Source organism: Mya arenaria, chromosome 12, assembly GCF_026914265.1.
Source record: "Mya arenaria isolate MELC-2E11 chromosome 12, ASM2691426v1".
NCBI lineage: Eukaryota > Metazoa > Mollusca > Bivalvia > Myida > Myidae > Mya > Mya arenaria.
In genome coordinates this window covers 47,119,803-47,136,947 of record NC_069133.1, presented here as the reverse complement: position 1 = coordinate 47,136,947, position 17,145 = coordinate 47,119,803, and the positions used below count along the sequence as shown (strand labels likewise).

Here is a 17,145-nt window from a genome sequence, read left to right as displayed (position 1 = left end):
TGAATAAAACACATATTAATTTATACAACACATAAAAGATTCCTTAACCAGGATGAAATTTGTGCTACCAAAGGATCTGTATTTAATCATCTTGCATTCAATTTCCAAATTTCAGTTTGCTTACAAAAAAATAATACCTTACAGGACCTTTGACAGCAAAAAAACCCAGAATTATTGTTCCAATATTTTTATTTGCCTAAACACTTAAACTGTTCATTCAGAAAAAAAATGTCCATTCAATGGTATTTCAAATGAAATATTCCAAAGAAAATGTTAATAAATTATATAAACAACTTAAAAGTTACGAAAATAGTTAAATCAATTTGTTTAATTGTATTACTGCAATAAGAATATTACAAGTATAACATAAGCATTATTATATATTAATGTTTTCTACTACAAAGATTATTCTGCACAAATTAAGTGTAACTTTAAAGATATTAAACTAAAATGTTAATATTAAAACCACCTAGATGTATCACTGTTATTGTTGTAAACAGTAAAGAAATAATTTTAGAAAAGGACTAAAATTTAAATAAAACAGTATTTAAATGAAATGAGATCTAGTATGGGTAAATATTATTTAATTGAAAGTCGTAACTGAAAAAGAAAAACAGTTAGTTTTTCTACACTTAACGAGTCACTAGTTTTTAAATATAAAAAATAGTCATTAATAACAGAAAACAACAACAATGCCGGAGAGCAAATGCCAACGCTCTTCTTCTTTTCAGTCGAAAATGGGGCATAACTTGATGAATATTAAATACAGAGTTATGGCCTTGCTAAACCATTCAGAACACTTGGCCATTTTCCATCGAAAACAACCTTGAATGTATGCTGGAACATCAGTAGAAGTAGTTCGTAAAATTTTAAATAATTGTTTTAATTTATTTTCATGTTTTCATGTGTATTTTTTACTACTAATTTTAAATTGATTCCCTGTAAAGTGTATCAATGCATAAATAATCAAGTTTCTCAAGAGTAAAGTCTTTAAGTTTGACTGGTAAACTAAAATTACTATGCAATCTACTTTCAGCGTGGCTAAATGTAAAGATTTCTGACATTCCCTCTTTATACATCCTAGGTTGTTTTTTTTATTGAAAATGACAAAGGTATTCTGAATGTTCCTAAACATGTGCCTGGCAAGCAACATGAATATACCAAGTTTCATTTGAATATCTATTTATATTTATTTTTAACCAAGGTTTAAGTTATTGCACAACGTTGCTATGGCAATGACACCGACACCAAGGTTATCACAATGTCATTTTTTCCAAAAACAGCTTTTAATGGATTAACTATATTCATTAACCCTAAGAACAAAATAAATACAAAATAAACTAGTATATAATTCTTAACTGTTGAACTGCTAATTCTAAACATGTTTGTGCTATTTTCAAGAACTCCATGCTGGAAAAGCACAGACGTTTTTAACTAAAAATAAATCACAACAAAGGAATAAAGGAAAATACTAGAAACAAAAGTCATGCTAACACCATGCTACTTAATTTAAAAAAAATAATTTTAGTGATGAAAGTGTTTCACACGACAACTATGAAGAATTTCACCGATTTAAGTTCTGTAGAATCCTCATAAAGCTGTTGCAATATACATAAACAGAATTACCAGGGTTCTAGCAAGAGTTCTAAAAAATGTATTTTCAATCATGTGTCACATCATTTTGGCCTCCATTACGTCTCCATTTTAACAAATATTTGACTATTGCACTCAAATTAATTTGAACTACTAAAACAACAGCTACCATTTAATAAGTTGTCGATAGGCTATCTTTAGGCAAGTTTTCACATTGGAATGATTTGATTGGTTTGATATTGACCAATCAATAAACAATTTGGCTAACTTAACCATACCAAAGAAATAACCAGTTTCATTCTATTGGCTGCTGGCGAATATCTTACTTTCACATAAAAATTAATTTTAGGCTTTAAATCCAATGATAAGACACATAATATACACATATTTATAACTAGACTAACTCTTTTTATTCCGATACTCATTAACACAATTAAATTGGACATGGTTATACATTTTCTTCGTCATTTACAATAAAGGCATTTTGGATGCATACATAAAAGCCACATCAAACTTTGTTGTAAAAGTCTTGTTCATGTTAAGTTTTTGTTATAACAATCTTCTTCATGTTATCTTTTTGCAAACAACAATTCTCGTTCATGTTAATTTAAAATTCCATATTAACCAAATAACTATACACAAATTCACAGTTACAAGCACCAACATACCAAAACTTCATACAATGATACACAATCATTTGACCAATCAGCTAAAACTTCATACAAGTACTTCACATAAAAAACAACAACCTGATATGGCTTTTTGTATGTTAACTAAGATACATTTAACGATCTACAGGACATACATGATATTATTACGTTATTTAGAAATTGAGCTACATATATAAGGATGCACTAGTTATACCTCTTTTTTCTTTTCTCCAAGCATCTGCTATAAATCATCAGTGAATTTTTTAGATAAGTGATATTTTACAATAAGTGTAACACTTAAGCAATAATGGATGTTTCATTCAAACTTAAACTAATTGTTATCTTCATATAAATTATCAATTTAATAATTGAAAACTGTATTGGCACTAAAATGGCTCTTATATCCATACTTCATGAATATACATGTTGGACATTTAAAAATCAAAGCTAATTTAAGAATAATGAACACTTAAATAGGACTGAAATTCTGATAAAAAAGTACACAAATCAACTATTAAAAAAAAAAAGATCTCATGAAAAACATCAAAAAATCCAATGGTTGATGACTGAGAAACTTGAAAATATCATGAGAAAAATTGCAAATAACATTTCTAGAAATCACTCTGATCAGAAAATGATGCACAAGGTCAAAATTAAAGGTCATTACTATATCATTTAATTTACCTTCTGTTTCTCTGACCGCTGCCAGAAGTGCATGTCTGCCTCATCTGGGTCAGAGCTGGACAGCTCTAGGTGGTTTCCTGAGCAACAGTTGCTAAGCAATGCCAGAAGTCCTTGACCTCCCTCTGACTCTTCTTGAATCTGTGAGAGAGGGGAAATAATTGAAGTTTCGCTAAACACACCCGGTAGTAAAATAAGGAATGTTAGTTTATTCATATTTTTTGCTCCAATATTAATGCTTTTTTTAGGGACCATTTCAGTCAAATTTGATACCCAATATTTTATACCGGTGATTTTCTATTCCTAATGTATCATTTCCACACCAAAAGCAAGCTGTCCTTTATGTCGATGAGGTATCTTAATTTTGACAAAAATTATTGCTTTATTTTTTTTAACCATTTTGCACTCACATGCTCCTTAACAAAATCTCTAAGTGAGCTGATAAGCCCGGGTCTGCCTCGGAAATCCACTGAGAAGTATCCCTCCATCCAGTAATGTAGCAGGTCAACTACTCGCTGCTGGAGACGGGAGATATTCACCTCTGTTGATCCAGACCTGAAGAAAATTTAAAAGGTCATTAAATAATTTAATTCAGGATATTTTAAGGTATTTCTTGACTCTGATGTGTCAATGAATAAACATATCAAAAATTCTCAAAGCTGTATAATATGAGATAGTAAAATGACCTCATATCCATAAAAATTTGGTGATGCCTCAAACTGACTCATTGAAGTAGGCAAAAAGTTCTTGTAGATTTCCGTCCCTTATATTATGTTTAGGAATCTGATACTCAATTATGTAAATTTAGCATGCCTGTTGTCTCCAATTATTTTGGTATTATTTACAAGCTTTTGATGTGAAGAGAAATTATTTGTAAACTTACACCGATAGAAATATTACAAACATGATTTTTTACCTGGAATAATTTCAAAATCGGTCATTTCAAGTATGATTTTAGTTGAATTAAGGACAAAAACACAAACAATATCATTTGGTGTAGTGTATTTTTGGTTCTTTATTTCACATATAAGTCAATCAGCATGCAATTTCCCTTCAAATAACACTTAACTTATATTGGGTCACCACATTTCAAAATTAAACTTTACAGCCAATGGCGATAAAAACGAAAATCATATTTGTACATCAGGCCTCAATTTCTCGAAACTTCTTAAGCTTAACAGGCTTAAGTCGCTTATTTCAATTAGCCAAAATACATACTGAAAATGGATTTTGATAAATGAAAAATGGTTTATTCTGATAATCATACAGATTATTCCTACATAATTTCTAAAAATTCTTGAAGAAGTTAATATAACACACTTTATAGAACAACAAAAATAGTGAGATTAGCTTAATCCTGTTATAAGGGACTTAAGAAGTTTTGAGAAATCGGGGCCAGATACGTTAACTTCCATAACGTTTGGTGGCCATTTTGAAAAATGGCCGCTAGTCGGCCATTTTGAAAGTTACAAGATGAGTCTAGGTCTCAAATTGTTTTAAACTGAGTTTTTTCATATTTGTGCCAAGTTTGGTGCTTTTCCCAATTTCTGAAGTGTTTTGGTGTTTTCAATGACGATATGACTCAGGACTATAAGTCCTTAAGATAATTTTGGACCAGTTAAACAAACTCACTTAAGTTAAGAAGTTCAGGCAAATAAGCAGTCTTCAAGGATGGCCTTCCTATGCTTGTGTGTGTGTGTGTGTGTGTTTTAATATTATTCATAAAAGTAACCTTTGTTACTCATGGATTATGGTACAAGTTCCTAAAATTACTTAAATCTCACATTTTTAATTAAGTTTTCTTTTCATATTAACAACATCATCAAAGATATTACTTCACCATAGATCTGTATTATTTTACATATAATGTTTTAACAAGCCAAATGTTCACCTGACTGGACTAAATCCATTTACATGTAGTTACTTTTAATAAATGAATTAACAACAACAACAACAACAACAACAACAGCAGAACAACAAAGATAAAGTCCCAAACACCAGAAGTTGACGCGACCAGCTGTAATTAGTCTGATTGCAACAATTATCTGCAGCAAATGAGCAGAATGGTTGAGAAAGCATGGAAAAATGAATATGATATAAATAAATGACTATGGTTACAAATAACTCGGAGAGAATAAGTCCCTGAGATCATGCTTCTAATTTCTACATACACTTACAAAGATCTTGAATATTATACCGCAATTTTCTAGATAGACATCTATTATACTATGTTTAATTTGAATGATTCAAAAGAAATTTCTACTTCAATTTGCCACAAAAGCTTAAATTTAAAAGTAAAGATTTTTCTTAATAATACTTACATAAATAAAGACACTTTTATAACTAATTGTATAAGATGCTACAATGACAAATTAACAAAAGTGATTATCTAATGGATTCGAAATGAAAAAAGGCATTAATCTAGCTGATGTAATAAAGACAGTGTTGAAGTGACATGTTGGTCAACAGCAGACAATTGAATGAAATTGGATTTTTCTTTGGTTTGGTTAAAGTTAGCCATTGCATGTATTGATTGGTCAATATCTATCCATTAATTACAATTGACCAATCAAATAGCTTTTAATTTCAAACTAGATAACCTGAGTATCATTTATCCAGTTTTATACAATTGACGGCAGAACTTAATACAATATGCAATATAATATACAGATTTTTTTTGGACAAGAACAAGCATGATAACATTAAAATGAATGAACCATTAGTCAAACAAACTCAGTTGTGTATCTTTTAATATAAGATTTTTTTTGCAATTTGGCAGTTTGGCAGTTAATTTCAAAGTACACAACGAATAATTAAGAAAGTTTATAGTTCCCACTCAATATAAATTCATAACAAACAACCTACATGTCACCCCAACAGGCCAGAAAAGTTCTTCAGATAATTAAACAGAATATAAGCAGCTTTTTCATGCCGACAACAGACTAGAGGAAAAAGGCTGTGAGCGGTATAGCTTACCTTTTCTTAATTTTTAGTGTAAGCACTCTGTATGCACAAATAATAATCATATATGAAGGTCAAAGCCAAGATACAGAATATATAAGAAGGCAAATGATGTATACATATTGTTATGCGGATTTCAAAAATAAAAAAAAATAAGGCCATCCTTAAATGTTATTTATACAGTGATTCGCCAGAGAAGCCCTGACTGCCATGGATAGGCAAAAGTAATTTCTTGTGTTGAATGTTGTTCTCCATCGAAAGATAGTAAGAGTGTACTAGCCGTAGCGGTCTACAATGATGGTTTTGCTCTTGTGTATAAAAAAATAGATCCATACATATCACTCAGTATGAAAAAATAGTTTCTGACAAACCAACTAATTAAAAGAAGATTGAGTTGAGCATCTGCACACATGAACTTTTGAGGAAGGCCTTATTAATGATTTATTCTGTGTATCATTCTTTTTTAATTAAAAATCAAAATAAATGAATTATGAGGCAAATATTTCTACTTTCTATGCAAAATTAACATAAAAAGTACTGAAATATGATTAGCTAAAAATGATAATATACAAGCCTATGATGAAAGGGAAAATAAGCTCTGGCAAGATCTGGTTTAGATTTCACCAAATATAGAGTCTTCTAAAGATCACACAGTTATTTAGATCCTTTTATAAAGGACTGGGAAAGAGTAGCATGATATTTCCCTTCAAATAGAATGGGATAACCCATAATCAAAGACGGGGTCAGTCCATTGTATAAAGAAAAGGGGGATCAATGCATGAATTCACTCTCTGTTCAGACCTGGTAATGAACACTTACTTAGATGCTGAGACATATTTGGTGATGAGAAAATCTAGAACATCAGCTGCTGTCGTGAAGTAGCGGTAACAAAAGAGGAACTGGTGAATGTAACCATCACTCAGCGCCGTCCTGGGAAAAGTAATAAAGAAGCTATAAATACTTTGTAAACAGGCATGATGATGGGCAATTGTTAAGCTATTAAATAGGTTTTTTTTAAGGCTAATGGACTGTTTCCTGAGCTAAACTATCGCATTAGTAATAGATTTTTGAAGTTATGGTTAACTTTATTGTGAAACATTTTCAAATTAAAGGTCTTCAATGTTCATCAATCAATGTCTTCCGAATAGTTATTATGTGCATGATAATATATATATTTATACATAGTATATTTAAAAAAAAGATATCGTTATGATGTGTTTCCTTTCTCATTTATTCATGCAATCATGAACTGAGTTATTGAAAATAAACTTTGTTTCATAACACCGGTTAAATTAGGTCATTCACAGCAATTTTAGAATCATTGATTTTTACCTTACATACAAAATATGTGTGAGTTTAAATCTGCTCTATTTAGTCTAATTTCATGTTGTGATTGAAAATATTACTTTGGCAACAAAACTTCATCAAAGAAATTCTTTAATGTGAAGACAAAAACACTTGGCAATGATTAAATCCTAGTACTTACGATGCAAACAGATAGGCCATAAGTCCCTCAGGTGAGCCCGCATGCAGTGCCTGTATCTCACACCCGGAATGGGGCTCCCGCAGGGTCTGGAACTGGAGAAGGGGGTTGTCTGGGCGTGGCTGGAGCTGTAAGGGCTCCCCAAGGGGGCACACTGCGATGGAGTGGAGATAACTCACATCTATACCTTGGAGTTCAGCTAACAGCATCTGTGTAACAAAAATGTTCATGGTAACTTAACTGATGATGAAAGGAGGAAAAGGAGTTTTCAGGGGAGGGCTGGAGCTGCAGGAACTCCCAAAATGGTCACATTTCAATGCAGTTGAGAAAGTTTTACGCACAGAGTTTCAATCTCTCATATAAACAAACCATGTTTTTGATAATCTCTTCAAAGAATCGTTTTTAAGTTGGAGATGCATGCGACTTCATCCTGATTTTTTTTTTTAGCTGCTATTTTAAATCATAAATGTAATCATGCTCAGTCTTCACAATGTTCATGTATTTAATCATGTTATCAAGCGTAAGAATGTCTACCTGTATGTGTGTTTTACAGAGGTCAATGAAGTTGATCCTCTTAGTCATCTCTGTGATATCCTTGGCAACCTGCAAGATCTGGTTCCTCTCCCCTGAAATAATGAAAAGACATATTTTTACTCTCTTTGTTTTACATCTGTAGGTCAATGAAGTTGATTCTTTTGAACATCTCTGAGTTATTTGCCTAGTTCTACAAATTACTGCCCCTGTTTTACAAATGTCAACAAAGTCGATTCTCTTGACCATTTCCGAGTTACATTTGCCTTGTTTTACAAGTTACTGCCCCTGTTTTACAAATGCCAATGAAGTTGATTAGCTACAATAACCTTGTCGATATGCAACTTGAAATAACAAAAGTCATGTTTTTACTTGGGTCAATGAATTTACTCCCTTGGGTCACCAGCAGGATCTGGTTAAGCCCTTGCAAAACCTTAATTCATACATTACCTAATCACCACAATATCAGCATTCTCCCCTCTAGTTTTCTGGAAGTCAGTAGTTAACATAATGATCTCACCTTTAGCAGTTTTGTCAGTCTTGTTCATCTCCAGTAATGTCTTATTGGCCTCTATGCGGCCCTTATAGAACTTCTGGGTCTTCTTCCTCATCCTTCGCTCCATCTTCAGCTGTTGTTCCAGTGTCCCAAGCCTCTGCTGTAACATCTTCCCATCCTGCTCATCCTAGCCAAGCAATCAAACACAAATAGTGACTTGAAAATAATTAATCATCAAAAGTTTATAGAATATGGATTTTCTAAATGTACAAGTACATATTTTTAAAGGTTTAAGTTAAGTTAAATATGGGGATATAATGTACCAAGATTCTTAAAGTCTGCAACTGTTTTTTAGCAATGGGATTGGGAATTCAACACATCTTTGGTATTATGCTACTTGAATTCAAATTCACATGTTAGACTTATTACAATATCTCTTCTAAAATGATTGAAAAAACACCACATTTGATCAAAACTGCCCTAAATGAATACCCTGTTAATACTGTGATATAAAATTACATTCAAGAACAGTTGAATGAAATAAAAAATGATCTGAAATCTCAACACTCATTTATTCTTTGATTTGGAGATTCAAGTTTTGCACAACACTTTCACCAGTGCTATGAAAATACCATGACATTCCCTGTTAAAAAAACACAAGAAAATACTAAATAAGTACTAAACTTACAATTTCATGCATAAATTTCTCCATTTCTTGTGACATGCTAAGGTGAATCATGGCCCAGTGGTAGACCACATGACCTTTCCTCTCCACGGCAATGCCCTCAGTGACCTCTTTGTCCAAATCTGATTGGCCGCTGCTGTGGGAGGACACACTGATTGGTCGATTTGAACCAGTGTCCTTGGCCTCTACCTTTTGTGGACTGGTTGTACCATTTACTGATAATTGCTGTAGATGACTGGTACAATTTTTCACTCTAGGTCCTTGATTGGAATTAACTGGAGGAGGTCCTTGATTGGAGTTCACTTGTGTAAGTCCTTGATTAGAATTATTCACTAGAGGAAAACCAAGAGAACCATTAAGGCTAGTCACAACTTGAGATGAATTACTATTTACACTAGATTTTGACTGGTTCACATCCACATTGGGGACAACAGTCTTGTTGCTTGGCAAGTTTGTAGTGGATACATTATTGAAAGACCCAGGGACTTTTGGAGGTTTGGTTTCAATGTTTCCATTTGGCACAATAGCACCCTCACTGGGCTGTGATGCAGATACCACAGTCTGCTCACCAACAATATTTTCCGACAACAAATTACTATTCGACGAACTCTTCATCTTATCAAGCTCATGCTTAGTTTTTATCCTACGGCGTTTCGAATATGTCTCACTATCAGTTGAGTCAGATGTGTCATTATGTCTAGGTTTCATATTTTGTCCTCCCATGGGAGACAAATTGGGTTGTAGTCTATTGTGAGTGGCCTCCCTTGGCCCTTCATTAGTTTCTGATAGGCTGGAAGAGTCATCATCCCGGTGTCCTGCTTGCCTGTTGTGGCGGGATGACTTCTGACTGACTGGTACCCTGCTTTGACCCCCTGAACTGTTTCTGAAATTAGATATTTTTAAAAAGAAATTTGCCTAAAAATACTGATATAAGGTAAATAAAGGGATTTACCAATTTTTAATGAGATTGAATAAAAAACACAGTTATAACATGATGAAAATAAATTATTATATAGCACAGATACAACAGCCAAATGTGAAAAACTGGTTGATATTTGGTTTGGGTCAACGTCATTTTAAATGTCTATTGATCATACAATAGATATATCCGAAGGTAATACTAACAAATCATATTATTTAAATGTGCTATAAATAGACTTATGATAATCTGCGAATAACTTATCCATTTTTATATAATTGGCTGAAGAACAATTAGTCAAAAATAAACTAAATAATAGTTAACAGATCTTTAAATTTGTGAGTTAACATAACAAATATACCACCTAAGCATGGTGTCTTTATTGGTGGATCAAAATTGCTCGTTGTTTTTGTTGGAATAATTTATGTTATTACCTGTTTACAGACACTGGTCTATTGCTATTGACTGAGGCATACAGATTGTTTAGAAGCGTATCATGGAAGTAGAGGTCGCTGTATTTCTCGCTGATTGCGCTTTTAAACGTCTCCCATTTCAACATTCCCAGGGACAATATGTATTCCGCTGAAATGTGCATGTCACTCAAATTATAAAAATGGCAATAATTTTTTAACAAAAAGAATTACCTTTGCCATTTTAACAATTTAATAAATTTTGTCAAAACCCCAAAAATGTTGTCTGCTTATCATTTTTTTTTCACTGCGTTCTATCTATAGTATTAAGTAAAATTTTATATTTTTTATTTGTTCATGTATTTTTTTTCCTGCTCCCTATCTATGCTAGCATCCTATACACAGTAAAATATGGCATAAAATCATATATTTGCTGTATCACTGGCTATTTTTCGGAACATGAAGTGAAAGTTATTTATAAATTTATAAATTTTATTCGCCTAGTCATTTACACAAATAAAACTTGACGTTCATATAGTATGATTTGCATTATGTCATTGTTTATTTCAATATTGAACTCTGATTGGATAACGTCATTTAACCAATGAATTTTACCATGTTACAAATATCAGCTATTCTTTATACAAACATAATGTTGTCGGTTAAATATATCTAAGAACAATTACGCAACTGCAGAAGATGCTGCTAATCTTTTTTCATAATGAACAATTATTTCAAATGTAAATATAAGTATTGATCACATATTTTCTTGTTTTAATGTTGTATGCACACAGTAGGGCATGCGAGCAAATTCCATAAAGTGCGCTAATCAATCCTTCAATAATTTATTTCTAGTGCAACTGGTTTTATTTTTGCAAAATATGAATTTCCGACCAAAGGCTCAAAATCCAATATTACAAAAGAAATTCAAATTATAATTACTTGATGTAAGTTATGAAAGACATGTTCAGCATTCCACATTCAAAACTTTCATTTATTAAAAATTTCAATTGATCCACTTTGATTTCTCCAAAGAGAGGAACTTAATTAATACGACATGGACATGTTATTCTGTATATTTCATGTGCACCTGTGTTTACCTATGTATCTATAGTTATCAAGACTTGCTCTTGGATAATAATGGAAAAAATAAATGTCCAATAAGGTCAAACTCAAAAGCAAAATTCCTTTTAAATAAAAAACTTAATTTCATATCCCCTGTAAGTAGATTTGATTCATTTTGGAATTTAAATGGAAATGATTTCATCACATACATAGAAATATTTTATCATTAAATTAATAATAAGATCTTTACTAACCCATAGCTAAATCTTCCACTCCATTCTCCATGTATCCATCAAACGCAAACTCCTCCCTCAGCAGATGTACGATTTTACCGAGTACTTTCTGCTGTTTGACATTCACATTGCTGAGTAGCCTTTCCATAAGGCTGATATCTGCGCCTGGCCCAATACCCCTGTACATCCCATGATTCATGCCCCCGATTCCGCTATCATGTGTTGAGGGAGAGGGGGAGGAGGTCGTAGAGTTGAGGGGGTGCCGATCATCTGGAGACCGATAATGGGGTTGACCATACTGGCTTTGGGGGCGAGGAATGGCGGGGTGTCGGTACGATCCCTGGTGTACCATTGAGTCGTCGTACACAAACCCTGCTGAGAGTTTATTGTTAAATGAAAGACTAGAATATGAGGCATGCTTGGCTCGTTCAGAGTCGGAATAAAACAGAGCTTCAGTCTTGTTTTCTAATGTATGTTCCGATCTCCACTTTGATAATCCACCATTTGACTGCTGAGGTGAGCCAAGAAGATTAGAAGGAGAGGGTCGTCCTACATTTTTGGCACGTAAATTAGCAGTTTTTTGCACAAGGTCTTTAGCAGTTCGGCCATGTGGCACTTTGACCCGTGTTCCTGAGCCGTCACCTATTGCACTTGAGTTACTCGCGTCACTCTGATTATGATACACTTTTGGGGACATATCCGGAGAAGTAATATCCTTCATCATTGTACCTGAGCCAGTTGGTGAGGCTAAGTCTGGGGCGCTGTGCATACTTCCGCTGTTGCTATGGACACTCTGAGGTCGCATAGGAACAACCCCCACTGGCACCAACTGTAAGAATCCAGTGACAGGATCTTGTTGAAATTGAAACTGTGGAAGCCCAGTAATCATATTCCCACCATAATGTTGCATAGGAAGTGACATTGTCTGTCCAACTAACTGGGAATGATACTGCTGAGGAATATTCAAATTTTGCAACATTTGACCTTGAGCCAATGAGGCTTGTGCAGAGGTCACACTCATATCAAGTTCTTGGGTACTTTTACCCTGATTATCACTGGCATTTGTTATGTGAGGTTTAGTTGCACTATCACCTTGATGTAAATGGCTTTTTAATACACCAGCAATGGCTGAGGCCAGAGAATTAGTGTCCGGCACATTTCCCTGTTTTTGAATTTCTTTTAACAAAGCTTCCAACGCACCACTAGATTGTCTTCTCTTTGATGATTTTTCACTACTTTTTGATGAGCTAGACTTCTTTGGGATGGCTGGAAGAGATTTCTTGCTAGGGGTTGAGGTCTCAGTCACTGCATCCTCATTTTCAATCTCCTTTGCCATTGACGGTTGTTGTTTGTGTTTCATCAAGTTTTTCTTCAACTCCTTTAATTTTTTCACAACTTCTTTTTCTTTGTCATTACTCTGATCAGGACTTACTGCAGTTGGTTTCTTTTGAGAATTAGCTGCTGATGATGGTTTTGATGCACTAGTTTTGTCCGTTTCTTTTACCTTACCACTTTTACTCTCCTGGTTGTTAGAAGCCATCTCATTAGTCGAACCAGATGTCTGCTGTAATATGATTGGTTTAAAGTGAGTGGCAGGGGAAGAGAAAGCACTTGGTATTCTAGGTTCACCGACTTCTTTTTTTGGCTCAGGCTTCTTAGGAATGGGGCAAAATGCTCCCGTACTAGAGAAAGCACTGGAATTTGACCCTACAGCAGTGGGTTTGATAGGTTGGAAGGATGAACCCCCAGCAGGTTTAAATGCAGACGGGGTACACACACTGGCTGGAGCTGGTGTTTCCTCTTTCTGTGCCTTCTGAGATCTGTTTTCCTTCTCACCCTGAAGAAAAAAAATTATGACATGATTAAATTGTCAGTAATGCCTGGAAGCATTCTTTACAGTAAAACATTAGCTATTTAATTGGATGCTAACCTTATAATTATTTAGATTTTAATTCATGTCATCTAACTATCATTTAGCCATTACTTCGTGGAATTGCAAAAATGTGTTGCTTCCACTATCAGACTTTAATTGGCGATTATTCATGTTGCATAAAGAAGTTACCGTATTATATCATGCATAGGACGCACTTTTTTACCCCCAATTCACGCCTTAAAAATTGCCTGCGTCCTTTCTATGCTATTAGAATTTCATCTGTTTTTTTCCAAGTCCATTTCAGGTCGAAAATATCGGACCGGGGAAGAACGCGGTAATAGTAAGTATCTGTACTGCGTCACCGAAGAGAACAACAAACGTAGGTAAAATCACGCAAGTTAACACACGCAGAAATATATTGAATGTTTACTTTAAAATGATTTATTGAGAAATAAATTGAAAAAAAAACACGAGTGTTTACTTTTTTTATAAAAGGGACGCTACTCACAAAAACTCGATGTGAGTGCACTTTAACTAGATTGAGTTATAACGGCAACGGAAATCGGGAAAGGAGGTAAATATCAATTAATCGTTGTTTATGATTTTAATGTTTCGATATTTTACAAAACATTTTGTTGTATGTTACTGTTTTAAAAAATTGATAAATGAATGTGCATAACGCAAAGTAGCATTATTGTCACTATCAAATCTTTTCAGATGTGCGAAGGTGTGAAAAACCCCGCTGTCTGTTATTAGAAAAACATCAATAGAACAAACTATTGTGATGGTAATATCTTATGGTTGTTTGTTCGCACTTTACCCGATGTGCCTTCCGCTGTCAAGGCTAATTACTGACACTTAATTATGCCGACATGCTTTAATCCGCACAGCGACAAGCCTTATCAAAACAATCATCAGTTTTGACAATACACAGTTGTGTTGCGATTGCAACGGCTGCAACGGTTGACAGACATTCAGAAGGCATGTCGAGACTATTGCAACGGTTGCAACGGTTGACTGTCAGTCGGGACTATTACGGCATTTGTATAAGTCTTATAATATGCGTAAATGTTCTCAAAATGTCAAGACATATATCATTGTTGTGTACGCTAAATTACCAAAATATGACAATAATTATCAAAATATACAAGACAGTTACCAAAATATGCCTTATATACAATTTTTTGTTTGTTTTTTACTTCAATATATATGTTATAAATACTTGACCAACCTCAATTTTTCGGCTCCGATTTTGATATTTTTCCGCTGCGTCCTATCTTATATATTAGGGGTTTTTACCCGTTTTCTCAACTATTTTTTTGCCTGCGTCCTATCTATGCTAGCGTCCTATACATGATATAATACGGTAAACTTTTAATGATTTTAAACGTTGTGGAACCTTTAAAGAAAACCATTCATGAGAACAGGATGTTTCAAGCTCAAATGTCCCATTAACTACATTTGAATAATTAAAAGCTATTGAATAAACAGATTTAAAAAAACAACTATGTACCAAAGCTGTGTAGGCATCTTGGAAGATCTGAGCACACACACTATCAGAGCTCTGTCCATTACTGTGTTCATTGCAAGCCTGGAATACAAATTAATGATATTGGATTAAAGTCGAAACTCAATATGTCCATCTCTGATACCACCATTTTCTAGTTACATCAAACCCTCTCCCCCCCATCCCCGTTCCCAAATTTATTCTTTCTGTTTCTATATAAAATTATTCTGTTTATTGTTATTTTTCTATCTCAATTTTACACAAAATTGAAGTTATATTGCAGGCCCTGTGGTTGAATTTCACACATTTCGTGAATGTCAAATAACAAACTTAAATTATTAGGTGGATTATTTTCATATTACAACACTGGTTTAATCGCAGACTACCGTACAATGTTTATGGTTTGGTTTTGCATTTTATTTTGTATTTTGGATGTATTTTAATGTATGTTACCTCAAAGTACATATATTTGCAAAGGTCAGGACAGCATATACATAATGGTTTTGGATGAAAAACAACACGCTTTGTTTTTGTTGAATTTTATGATTGAGATTATGTGTAAGGATTATAACGTGTTCCCACAACATGCTAGAATAATGCCAAACACCAACCAAATCCTATTAATCAATCACTGTTTGTATTTCGTACATGCAGCTGATTGGCTTCTAGCTATTTACTATTTTAAATAAGAATTATTTTGATTAAAAGAATTATCTTGTTTATAAATAAGCCACATTTTAATAAGTTTATGCAAATTGTCCATTGAGCTAGTATTACCTTTTCAGACCTTAAGAAATTTTATGACTCAAGGCCAAATGAGCATGTCCTTTTTTTGGTACTCCATACTAAAAACAGTTTGGGCTTTTGAACTAAATTCCAGCTTATCAATTTTTCATTAGTGGCTAGGGCTGTAAAAAACATCTTTCACAGACTAAATCCCTTTTTCGTATACTTTTGCCAAATTGACATTAGTACTGGCATTTTGGTAGGGGTTTTGGGTTAAGCTGACCAATGGATGATTTCGGATTTAAAATCAGGGTCTTGTTAATTCCAGTACCTTTGCCAAACGGTCATTTAAGGCATCTTCATGTTATTAGCTGTTTTACTGACATATCAATAGGTTTGATTGACATGGACGGTCATGTTAATAGATTATCATTGTTTTGAAACATTAGCCAAATCAACCATTTCAGACACCTATGCATGGTTTGGGTTAGGCTGACCAATGGCTATTTTTATTGAAAAGCTGTGACTCTTTGATGGACAATCACTATGATCGAAGTATTTTCATACCTTAGCAACATCAACCAGTTCTGGCCTCTTGGCTGGGTTTGGGTCGGCCAGGTACATGAGCAGATCCTTCAGGTCACGCGTGATGTTCAACGTCGACACGGGGCCGTACTTCTTCCCTGCCGCACATCGTAACGTCACACTCAAGCCAAACAGGCAAGTCTGTAGGAAAACATGTGTTGTGATATTTAAAATTTATATTCAAGAATTTTAATGGCTATGAGAATGGTAACGAAAACAGCATACTGAATAAGGAATCATTTTACAACCTAAAAAATCAATCTAGTAATCAGTATGTAATATTTTCCATGAATTCATTATTTAGAAAGTAGTTAAAGGTTTATCACTCAAAATTTATGTTTTTTATACATGTGTATGTATTGATTTTAAATACAAGTGTCTTTAAAAATTATAAGATAAAATGATCAATGCAGTTATTAATGCCTTCCCCACCTTGTCTGTGAGCTCTCCCCTCTCCTGAAGTTCAGGGGCCATGAAGATAACCTCCAATGGCTTCTCCTCCGGGATGGCCTTGAATGACAGGTTCCCTGACTCTCGGATAACCAGCGTGTCTGGTGACAGGTACGCAGCTAATAGGATAAAAAAAAACTTCTGAACACTCCACATAGGCAAGTATAGCTTGCTTCAGGACTAGAACAGTTTACGCATGAATGACAGGTTCCCAAACCAAAAATGCAGTATACATTATGTTATTGCAATTTGTATTTTTGCTCTTTATTTCATCTGAACTCTGACGCCAAATGCACT

The 17,145-nt window shown here is 33.8% G+C and overlaps 1 protein-coding gene across 14 annotated transcripts in view; it reads right to left on the bottom strand.

Annotated features, from left to right (window-relative positions):
* The window catches only part of LOC128211269 (kinase non-catalytic C-lobe domain-containing protein 1-like), a 51,918-nt gene that overhangs the window by 4,595 nt on the left and 30,178 nt on the right, over nucleotides 1-17,145 (bottom strand). For 7 of the 14 annotated variants that reach the window (XM_052915858.1, XM_052915856.1, XM_052915869.1 and 4 more), the window contains 15 exons: nucleotides 16,831-16,967; nucleotides 16,381-16,539; nucleotides 15,094-15,171; nucleotides 11,729-13,544; nucleotides 10,434-10,581; nucleotides 9,084-9,963; nucleotides 8,420-8,582; nucleotides 7,903-7,994; nucleotides 7,372-7,577; nucleotides 6,705-6,815; nucleotides 5,901-5,927; nucleotides 3,335-3,479; nucleotides 2,928-3,065; nucleotides 2,458-2,484; nucleotides 1,569-1,598 (listed from right to left, as the gene is read on the bottom strand). In XM_052915858.1, the coding sequence (XP_052771818.1) occupies nucleotides 1,569-1,598; nucleotides 2,458-2,484; nucleotides 2,928-3,065; nucleotides 3,335-3,479; nucleotides 5,901-5,927; nucleotides 6,705-6,815; nucleotides 7,372-7,577; nucleotides 7,903-7,994; nucleotides 8,420-8,582; nucleotides 9,084-9,963; nucleotides 10,434-10,581; nucleotides 11,729-13,544; nucleotides 15,094-15,171; nucleotides 16,381-16,539; nucleotides 16,831-16,967 (4,157 nt within the window). The remainder of the gene's footprint in view (nucleotides 1-1,568; nucleotides 1,599-2,457; nucleotides 2,485-2,927; nucleotides 3,066-3,334; nucleotides 3,480-5,900; nucleotides 5,928-6,704; nucleotides 6,816-7,371; nucleotides 7,578-7,902; nucleotides 7,995-8,419; nucleotides 8,583-9,083; nucleotides 9,964-10,433; nucleotides 10,582-11,728; nucleotides 13,545-15,093; nucleotides 15,172-16,380; nucleotides 16,540-16,830; nucleotides 16,968-17,145) is intronic. The other 7 variants (XM_052915867.1, XM_052915870.1, XM_052915863.1 and 4 more) reach the window with 6 other exon arrangements.